At 41.9% G+C, this 11281-nt stretch overlaps 1 protein-coding gene across 1 annotated transcript; it reads left to right on the forward strand.

Moving 5' to 3' along the window:
• The first annotated feature begins 4288 nt into the window (after positions 1-4288).
• Positions 4289-5239, forward strand: LOC113895967 (olfactory receptor 18-like). Its single transcript, XM_027547840.1, has one exon. It carries the CDS (start codon positions 4310-4312, stop codon positions 5237-5239), a length of 930 nt encoding a protein of 309 aa, XP_027403641.1. The 5' UTR covers positions 4289-4309.
• The last annotated feature ends 6042 nt before the right edge of the window (positions 5240-11281 follow it).

The raw sequence follows: 11281 nt of genomic DNA on the forward strand, positions 1-11281 counted from the left end.
ACCCACTCCAGTATTCTTGCCTGGAGAATCTCATGGACAGAGGAGCTTGGCAGGCTACAGTCCATGGGGTTGGAAGAGTCAGACATGACTTAGTAACTAAACCACCACCATAATAGAATATAAGATCATTAAACTAATATTAGAATTGTATTTCATTAGCTAACTACTTCAATAATAAACCAAATTCTGTACACCTAAAACTATCACAACATTGTTAATCAACTATGTGAAAGTGAAAGTGAAGTTGCTCAGTTGTGTCCGACTCTTTGCAACCCCATGGACTCTAGCCTACCAGGCTCTTCCATCCATGGAATTTTCCAGGCAATAGTACTAGAGTGGGTTGCCATTTCCTTCTCCAGGGGATCTTGCCAACCCAGGGATCGAACCCAGGTCTCCCACATTGTAGACAGACGCTCTACCATCTGAGCCACCAGGGAAGTCCTAAAAAAGTGAAAGTCGCTCAGTCATGCCCGACTCTTTGTGACCCCATAGACTATACAGCCCATGGAATTCTCCAGGCCAGGATACTGGAGTGGGTAGCCTTTCCCTTCTCCAGGAGATCTTCCCAACCCAGGGATCAAACCCAGGTCTCCCACATTGCAGGCAGATTCTTTACCAGCTGAGCTATAAGGGAAGCCCGAAGGAGAACTTTCAGTGCCTTATCCATCCCCACCCCAGATGGGACTCGAGCCCACGCCAGTGCCTTATCCATTAGGCCACTGGGACTTCAGAGAAATGAAATGAAAGTCACTCAGTCGGGTCTGAGTCTTTGCAACCCCATGGACTTCTCCGTGGAATTCTCCAGGCCAGAATACTAGAATGGGTAGCCTTTCCCTTCTCTGGGGGATCTTCCCAACCCAGTTGGATTTGATCAAATCCAAGTCTCCCGCATTGCAGGCAGAGTCTTTACCAGCTGAGCCACCAGGGAAGCCCAAAACGCAAGGTGTGGCAGTAGTGGGATACTCCAGTATAAAATAAAAATTTAAAAAATTTTTATTTAAAAACTGTGACTGAATATTTGACCTGGACAAAGGAGCCTGTCGGAGTCCATAGGGTCACAAAGAGTTGGACATGACAGAAGCAACTTAGCACACACAGGGGCTCCCCAGGTGGCACTAGTGGTAAAGAATCCTCCTGCCAATGCAGGTGATGCAAGAGACACGGGTTCAATCCCTGGGTCGGGACGATCCCCTGGAGGAGGGCATGGCAACCCACTCCAGTATTCTTGCCTGGAGAATCCCATGAACAGAGAAGCCTGGGAAGCTATAGTCCTTGGGACTGCAAAGAGTCAGAAACAACTGAGCCACTACTGGGGATCAGGTTGGGCTGCCCCAAAACACGCAAAATGGCATATTGGTTAGTTATAATTGATGTTATTCAAGAAGCAGCTGATTCAAGAAGGAGATTCTGATTCTTGTCTCTTTCTCTGAAATTAGTAAATAAATCTCTCACATGAAAGGGGCTGTCCTGTATCTGGAGATAGAAGGACCCCTTTATCATCAGAGATGGGGGATTTGGAGCCTAGAAGTTATATGTAAGCAAAGCTTGTTATTTCTTTAATATACTACCCCAAGTCCAAGCTGTTAAGATTCTTTACTAATGAAGAACCCAAAGCCTAAATTTCTTTGTCCCATAAATTCCTCATCAATTTATTGTTTCTCTGAAAAGGGATACAAGTTGCCTGCTTCAGACACTTCTTAGGCCCCATCTATGAGACCTTCATGTGCATGAATTCAAATTTGTTATCCTTTTTCTCTGTTAATCTGACTTGTGTCAATGTTATTATTAGTTTGGCCACAAGCACTCAGCAGTGGTAGATGGAGAAATTTCCCCTTCCTCAACATCACACTGTCCTACAAATGATATTATTATTGGTCTGACTTCAATGTAAGGGATACCAGTGCAGAGAGGTGGGGAGATTTATACACACTCCACATTTAGTGGGTGAAAGATGCGGGTCTCACACAAAGGCTTCCTGATTCCCACCCCATGGCTCCCACCAGAGTGAACTGATTGTTTTCTTTTGAAACCTGCTTTAGTCCCAGATGAGCAAATGCAGTTAGAACCATAGATTCCTCCTGCTGGGATATGGTGAGTTTATCTGTGAATTAGCAGAATGGAACAAGTGGTTTTCAGGAGCATTTTACTTGAATATTATGAATGATGGAGTTTTCTATGAATAGAAATACATTTTCCAGTGAAATGAAAATCGTTCAGTCGTATCCGTGTCTGTGCTACCCTACAGACTGTAGCCCGCCAGCCTCCTGTCCACAGAATTCTCCAAGCAAGAATCCTGGAGTGGACAGCTAGTCCCTTCTCCAGGGGATCTTCTGAATGCTGAGGTTGAACTCAGGTCTCCTCTACTGCAGGCAGATTCTTTACTGTTTGAGCCACTATTTTCCAGACCATTCTGTAAATCTGAGCTATGGAAACATCATTCCCTATGCAAATCGGAAGAAGGATCTTTTTAATTTTATCCCTTGACAATCGGAGCATGTACTTGCTTTTGTCTGATATCTTGGTCAGGAAAATAAGCCTAGGTCATTAATAGGAAAGTTGCCGTTTCAATTTTTAGAACTGAGGCAATAGTCATAGGCTTATATATTTTGGAAATACTCTCTTGTGTAGGATGGAAGGCAGCATTAGAATTCTTTTATCTGTATCATAATAAGAAATTGAAAAATAAATGAATTCTAACCCTCAGGTAGTACTTTGCATGATTTTATATGCTGAAACACCTATATGATCTTAGTTCCCCCACCAGGAATCAAACCTGAACCACCTGCATTGGAAGTATGGATTCTTAACCACTTGACCATCAGAGAAATCCAAAACCTCTCTATTTTTATCAGTAATAAATATAAGTTCTAAAGCAAGTATTGCTAAATTTTTGCATTTTAATATGTGAAGTGGATAATCATGGTATTAATGATGCCAAAATCTTGGCTCCCTGTCTGCCAAGGCCAAATATAAATACAGAGACAGAGTCTGGAGGAAATAGAAAAGAGTTTCTTTATTTTCTTTGCCAGGTAAAAGGGAAGCACAGCAGGTTAGCACCTCGAGAACTATGCCCCCACCCCTTTCTCAGGAATAGGGAGAGGTTTTATATCCTCTTGAAGGTCTTGGATTTTTTTCTTTTGCAAAGTTTCAAAATGGCCACAGCTGGCATCAGGCAACTCAGCAACCAGGTCTGGTGCCCCTGTGGTTATTGGCCCATGATCTCCTTTCTGAAATGCAGAATACTACAAGACAGTGTAGGGGAGAAGATTGCCTGGTGCAGAGTAAGATCTATATGGAGTCAGAGAGTAATTAGCTTTGTGAAAGATTGTCCAGCCACAGGTGTTTGTTAGGAGTAACAACTAAAGAATAACCAAGATTGTTTAACTCTTGTAGGCCTGTTTGGCTGGTGTGTGCCAAAGATTGTTCATTCATCTCCATTTTTGCTGCAATGAATATCCCGTTAGTTATTCTCTCTGTATCAGTGGGGGAAGGGAAGCAGGCATCGTTCTTGTGTGGCTAAAGACAAAAACTTCAGTTTTGTTCTGTTCGACAAACATTAGCTGCCTGGTCCAGTGGCCCATCTATCTCCTGCTTCACATTTGAGTGCTTCTTTGGGCTTTTCTGGTAGCTCAGCTGGTAAAGAATCTACTTGCAATGCAAGAGACCCCGGTTCGATTCTTGGGTTGGGAAGATCCCCTGGAGAAGCGATAGTTTATCCACTCCAGTGTTCTTGGGCTTCCCTAGTGGCTCAGATGGTAAAGAATTCACCTGCAATGTGGGAGACCTGGGTTCGATCCCTGGGTTGGGAAGATCCCCTGTAGGAGGGCATAGCAATCCACTCCAGTATTCTGGCCTGGAGACTCCCCATGGACAGAGGAACCTGGTGGGTTACAGTCCATGAGGTCATAAAGTGTTGGACATGACTGAGCAACTAAGCACATTGTGTTCTTTAATGAGATTGATTTTTTTTTAAGAGAAGAGGAATTTTTAGTCCACATTTTTCCTTAACGTGTAGGGAACAAATGTTTTACTATGTTCATGGATCTGTGATCTCAAAATGTCCTTACTTGTCTCATATTCTTTGGACCTATGCCTCAAAAACAGATGTGTGAAGAAACAAGTGAATGCCCTGGGGATCAATAAAGATGTGTTCAGACTCAGAAAATTGTGAAATAAACTGGGGGGTATGGTCCTCAAGCATGAACACGTTATTTATGAATTGCTCAAAGTATGAACACTTATCTGAGTACCTGTACAATTGTTGTGTGTATTCAACACTCACTTCTTTTTCAAAAGGTGCCCCATCTACATGGAACCACAGAATCATACACGTGTCTCAGAATTCCTCCTCCTGGGCTTCTCAGATGATCCAGAACTTCAGCTCCTCCTCTTTGGGCTCTTCCTGTCCCTGTACCTGGTGACTGTGCTTGGGAACCTGCTCATCATCCTGGCTGTCAGCTCTGACCCTCACCTCCACAGCCCCATGTACTTCTTCCTCTCCAATCTGTCCTTGGCTGACATCAGTATCAGCACCACCACCATCCCTAAGATGCTAGTGAATTTTCAAACGCATAGCAAATCCATCACCTATGCAGGGTGCATTGCTCAGGTGAACTTTTTTGCTCTTTTTGCGTGTTTGGAGAGTCTGCTTCTGACAGTGATGGCCTATGACCGGTTGGTGGCCATTTGTCACCCCCTATACTATCTGGTCATCATGAACCCTCGCCTCTGTGGTTTGTTGGTCCTGGCATCACTTTCCATTAGCTTTTTGAACTCCCTGCTGCACTACTTGATGATGACACAGCTTACCTTCTGTGCAGGTGTGGAACTTCCTCATTATTTTTGTGAATTTTCTCAACTCTTTAACCTTACTTGTTCTGACACCTCCATCAGTAGCATATTAATCTATTTCATTGGTACCATCTTTGGTGGAGTTCCACTGTCAGGGGTCCTTTACTCTTATTCTCGAATTATTTCCTCCATCCTCAGACTCTCATCATTAGGTGGGAGGTATAAAGCCTTCTCCACCTGTGGTTCTCACTTGTCAGTTGTTTGTTTGTTTTATGGAACAGGCATTGGGGTGTATATAAGTTCAGCTCTCTCATCTTCCCCTAGGAAGAGTGCGGTGGCCTCAGTGATGTACACTGTGGTCATCCCTATGCTGAACCCCTTCATTTACAGTCTAAGGAACAAGGAAATCAAGAGTTCCCTGTGGAGGATTAGCCACAGAATAGCCTAATCTCAAATCCTGTGCCATCTTGCTTTTTGGTTCATAAGACATGAGTTTGAGCCAACTCCAAGAGATAGTGAAGAATAAGGAAGTCTGGCATGCTGCAGTCCAAGGGGCATAAAGAATCAGACACAACTTAGTGACTGAACAATCACAAAAAAGATCTACAAAGGCAGTAAAATCAAATATGTGCAACAAGAAGTTCTGAATATGCAAACACATAGTGTATATATACTTATCTGGCTTCCTGCTTTCTGTTTATTCAGGTTTTCCTCTTAGAATAGCTTTAATCACTTGGGAGATTCTTTTTGAATTCTCCACATAAGTCATATTCCCACCAGGATTTTTCATAGTACACCAGTATACCATTCTGTCTTTCCTTATACATGATCCAGGACCTTTGATCATGGGCAGTCTTGTTTCTATCACTACAAAATAATCATAGCCCTCTCTTTCTTAAATTTACTGTTTCTATATTTTCCTATGATTTTTTCCACTATTTGATATGAGAATCCAAATCTTACCTGAAAGCCCAAGATGTTTAGGATGTTTTTATCCCCTAAAGATCTTGGGCAGGTTTTTGAGCAAATAGGGTGACTAATTTCCCATTTTAAATCACATACTTCCACTAACTCCCTTTCTTCCTGGATCACTGGACCTTGTATAGAGTGCTCTACAACTCCCCAAAGAAGCAATGTTTGGTTTATTTCTATTAGTATGTATACAGAGTAGGATCTGTTTTTGTCCAACTACTAGTGTGCACACAATTGTCACAAAATACAGGGTGTGTTTATATGATTCACAAAAAGCAAAGTGATAAAAAGTGAGGATAGACATTTCTCAATTGGACGTCTCAAAAGACAATACAAGAAGGTGTTGATTTACCTGTTTCCTTGAAGAATAAGCATCATAGCAGGGAGGGGAGATTCAGAAAATCACAAAACAAATCTATGAAAAACACATCATTGGTTTTCAAATGCCATGTCTTCTAAACTCATTTTGGTAGTTTTCTAACAACCAAACTGCTTCCCACTATGAAATGATTTCACTTTCTTTTTACATTTTGTCACTGCTCAAGCATTCTATTAATAAAATTTATTGATACTCACAGAAAACTAGTCAATCTAATCCCACGAGGACCACAGCCTTGTCTAACTCAATGAAACTAAGCCATGCCCGTGGGGCAACCCAAGATGGGCGGGTCATGGTGGAGAGATCTGACAGAATGTGGTCCACTGGAGAAGGGAATGGCAAACCACTTCAGTATTCTTGCCTTGAGAACCCCATGAACAGTATGAAAAGGCAAAATGATAGGATACTGAAAGAGAAACTCCCCAGGTCAGTAGGTGCCCAATATGCTGCTGGAGATCAGTAGAGAAATAACTCCAGAAAGAATGAAGGGATGGAGCCAAAGCAAAAAGAATACCCAGCTGTAGATGTGACTGGTGATAGAAGCAAGGTCCGATGCTGTAAAGAGCAATATTGCATAGGAACCTGGAATGTCAGGTCCATGAATCAAGGCAAATTGGAAGTGGTCAAACAAGAGATGGCAAGAGTGAATGTCAACATTCTAGGAATCAGTGAACTAAAATGGACTGGAATGGGTGAATTTAACTCAGATGACCATTATATCTACTACTGCGGGCAGGAATCCCTCAGATGAAATGGAGTAGCCATCATGGTCAACAAAAGAGTCTGAAATGCAGTACTTGGATGCAATCTCAAAAACGACAGAATGATCTCTGTTTGTTTCCAAGGCAAACCATTCAATATCACAGTAATCCAAGTCTATGCCCCAACCAGTAATGCTGAAGGAGCTGAAGTTAAATGGTTCTATGAAGACCTACAAGGCCTTTTAGAACTAACACCCAAAAAAGATGTCCTTTTCATTATAGGGGACTGGAATGCAGAAGTAGGAAGTCAAGAAACACCTGGAGTAACAGGCAAATTTGGCCTTGGAATATGGAATGAAGCAAGGCAAAGACTAATAGAGTTTTGCCAAGAAAATGCACTGGTCATAACAAACACCCTCTTTCAACAACACAAGAGAAGACTCTATACATGGACATCACCAGATGATCAACATCAAAATCAGATTGATTATATTCTTTGCAGCCAAAGATGCAGAAGCTCTATACAGTCAGCAAAAACAAGACCAGGAGCTGACTGTGGCTCAGATCGTAAACTCTTTATTGACAAATTCAGACTTAAGTTGAAGAAAGTAGGGAAAACCACTAGACCATTCAGGTATGACCTAAATCACATCCCTGATGATTATACAGTGGAAGTGAGAAATAGATTTAAGGGCCTAGACCTGATAGATAGAGTGCCTGATGAACTATGGAATGAGGTTCGTGACATTGTATAGGAGACAGGGATCAAGACCATCCCCATGGGAAAGAAATGCAAAAAAGCAAGATGGCTGTCTGGGGAGGGCTTACAAATAGCTGTGAAAAGAAGAGAAGTGAAAAGCAAAGGAGAAAAGGAAAGCTATAAACATCTGAATGCAGAGTTCCAAAGAATAGCAAGAAGAGATAAGAAAGCCTTCTTCACTGATCAATGCAGGGAAATAGAGGAAAACAACAGAATGGGAAAGACTAGAGATCTCTTCAAGAAAATCAGAGATACTAAGGGAACATTTCATGCAAAGATGGGCTGAATAAAGGACAGAAATGGTATGGACCTAACAGAAGCAGAAGATATTAAGAAGAGGTGGCAAGAATACACAGAAGAACTGTACAAAAAAGATCTTCACGACCCAGATAATCATGATGGTGTGATCACTGACCTAGAGCCAGACATCCTGGAATGTGAAGTCAAGTGGGCCTTAGAAAGCATCACTACAAACAAAGCTAGTGGAGGTGATGGAATTCCAGTTGAGCTATTCCAAATCCTGAAAGATGATGCTGTGAAAGTGCTGCACTCAATATGCCAGCAAATTTGGAAAACTCAGCAGTAGCCACAGGACTGGAAAAGGTCAGTTTTCATTCCAATCCCAAAGAAAGGCAATGCCAAAGAATGCTCAAACTACCACACAATTGCACTCAAATCACACGCTAGTAAAGTAATGCTCAAAATTCTCCAAGCCAGGCTTCAGCAATATGTGAACCGTGAACTTCCTGATGTTCAAGCTGGTTTTAGAAAAGGCAGAGGAACCAGAGATCAAATTGCCAACATCTGCTGGATCATGGAAAAAGCAAGAGAGTTCCAGAAAAACATCTATTTCTGCTTTATTGACTATGCCAAAGCCTTTGACCGTGTGGATCACAATAAACTGTTGAAAATTCTGAAAGAGATGGGAATACCAGACCACCTGACCTGCCTCTTGAGAAATTTGTATGCAGGTCAGGAAGCAACAGTTAGAACTGGACATGGAACAACAGACTGATTCCAAATAGGAAAAGGAGTACGTCAAGGCTGGATATTGTCACCCTGTTTATTTAACTTATATGCAGAGTACATCATGAGAAACGCTGGACTGGAAGAAACACAAGCTCCAGCTCAAGATTGCCAGGAGAAATATCAATAAGCTCAGATATGCAGATGACACCACCCTTATGGCAGAAAGTGAAGAGGAACCAAAAAGTCTCTTGATGAAAGTGAAAGTGGAGAGTGAAAAAGTTGGCTTAAAGCTCAACATTCAGAAAACAAAGATCATGGCATCCGGTCCCATCACTTCATGGGAAATAGATGGGGAAACAGTGGAAACAGTGTCAGACTTTATTTTTCTGGGCTCCAAAATCACTGTAGATGCTGACTGCAGCCATGAAATTAAAAGACGCTTACTCCTTGGAAGGAAAGTTATGACCAACCTAGATAGCATATTCAAAAGCAGAGACATTACTTTGCCAACAAAGGTCTGTCTAATCAAGGCTATGGTTTTTTCCTGTGGTCATGTATGGATGTGAGAGTTGGACTGTGAAGAAGGCTGAATGCCAAAGAATTGATGTTTGAACTGTGGTGTTGGAGAAGACTCTTGAGAGTCCCATGGACTGCAAGGAGATCCAGCCAGTCCATTCTAAAGGAGATCAGCCCTGGGGTTTCTTTGGAAGGAATGATGCTAAAGCTGAAACTCCAGTACTTTGGCCACCTCATGCGAAGAGTTGACTCATTGGAGAAGACTCTGATGCTGGGAGGGATTGGGGACAGGAGGAGAAGGGGACAACAGAGGATGAGATGGCTGGATGGCATCACTGACTCTATTGACGTGAGTCTGAGTGAACTCCAGGAGTTGGTGATGGACAGGGAGGCCTGGCGTGCTGCCAGGGGTCGCCAAGAGTCAGACACGACTGAGCGACTGATCTGATCTGATCTGATTAATATTTGTCATAGAGTCTATCTTGTATATTGTCTGATGTTTATCAGGATCCCTGGTCTCTACTCGTGAGATACCAGCACTGAGTTGTGATAAGCAGAAACTGGTTATTCCAGTGTTCTCAGCCAGACTGATTTTGCCAGTTGTTCCAGAGAGGGCAAAATCAGTCTGGTTGAGAACACTGGAATAAAATAAAATTCTGTGGGTACCAAAATTGATGGTGTATGCTTTCAACGAGATGGGATCATAGAAAAAGCAACATTTTGGGGAGGATAAAACGTCAGGTTATCTTGGAAAGGTTGAGTTGACAGCCTTCAGAACACCCCACATTATCTGAGAGGTAAGTGGTATTGGTTTGGATATCATTAATCTGCATAAGTGATATAAAAAGTTAATTAATCATACAGACAGAAGAAGTTCCTGCTGAGAGATTCAGGAGTTATTAATAGAAATAAAAGCCCATGCTTGAATGAATCCTACACACGATGCTTCAGTTCTCAGTTGTAGAGCCTCATCTGGATATATGATCTCATTTGACCTGTTATAATATCCAATCATCCCCATTCCCATTTCTTTCAAGGGAAATAAAACACTTACAGACCCATACTCCCCTTTGGGTATCGCTCCAAACTTCTAAAGAATTTGGTCAGTATCTGTTACTTCCATTTTCACAACATTCACTCTCTTCTCAACCAGCTCATCAGGAGTATTTCTACCTCCATCACAACTGCCTTCCCTAAGGTCTGCAGTGACCTCACATGCCAAATAAGTTTTTTTTTTTTTTTTTCTTTTTTTAAATTTACATTTATTTATTTTAACTGGAGGCCAATCACTTTACAATACTGTATTGGTTTTGCCATACATCAACATGAATCCACCATGGGTATACACGTGTTCCCGATCCTGAGCCCACCTCCCACCTCCCTCCCCATACCATCCCTCTGGGTCATCCCATTGCACCAGCCCCAAGCATCCTGTATCCTGCATCAAACCTAGACTGGCGATTCATTTCTTATATGTTATTATACATGTTTCAATGCCATTCTCCCAAATCATCCCACCCTCTCCCTCTCCCACAGAGTCCAAAAGACTGTTCTATACATCTGTGTCTCTTTTGCTGTCTTGCATACAGGGTTATCATTACTATCTTTCTAAATTCCGTATATATGCATTAGTATACTGTATTGGTGTTTTTCTTTCTGGCTTACTTCACTCTGTATAATAGGCTCCAGTTTCATCCACCTCATTAGAACTGATTCAAATGTATTCTTTTTAATGGCTGAGTAAATACGTTTTAAGGGATATTTCCTTTTGTCAAAACGCTTGATGTCTCAGTAGCAATATCACTAATGGCTGCATTCCCTTTCTTGAAATAGGAAACTTTCTAAAGCATTTTGTTTCTGTTACAATGGGATTCCCAGATTCAAGTCCACTGGGCAACTTGCAGCATTAACGCATCCCTGAGGGAGAAACTTCTAACTTTGAAATCAAATCCTATAAAGGGGAAGAAAGAATTAGGGTAGAATCTTACGGAGCCCTGGGAGACTTCTTCATGAAGAAAGCTTTTTAATCTCCAGGGGAATAATCTGGACTGTAAATGTTTGAGCATAGCCAGATAAATTAAGAATAATTGGAACAAAGAAATTTGCCTCTCTTTACTACGATCTTCAGGGAAACAGCAGTGGCAGAAAGTTTCTTTTCTATTATTCTCCTTCTACCCCAAGGGAGCTTAATTG

The sequence above is a fragment of the Bos indicus x Bos taurus genome, chromosome 7 (assembly GCF_003369695.1).
Source record: "Bos indicus x Bos taurus breed Angus x Brahman F1 hybrid chromosome 7, Bos_hybrid_MaternalHap_v2.0, whole genome shotgun sequence".
In the NCBI taxonomy this organism is placed as follows: domain Eukaryota; kingdom Metazoa; phylum Chordata; class Mammalia; order Artiodactyla; family Bovidae; genus Bos; species Bos indicus x Bos taurus.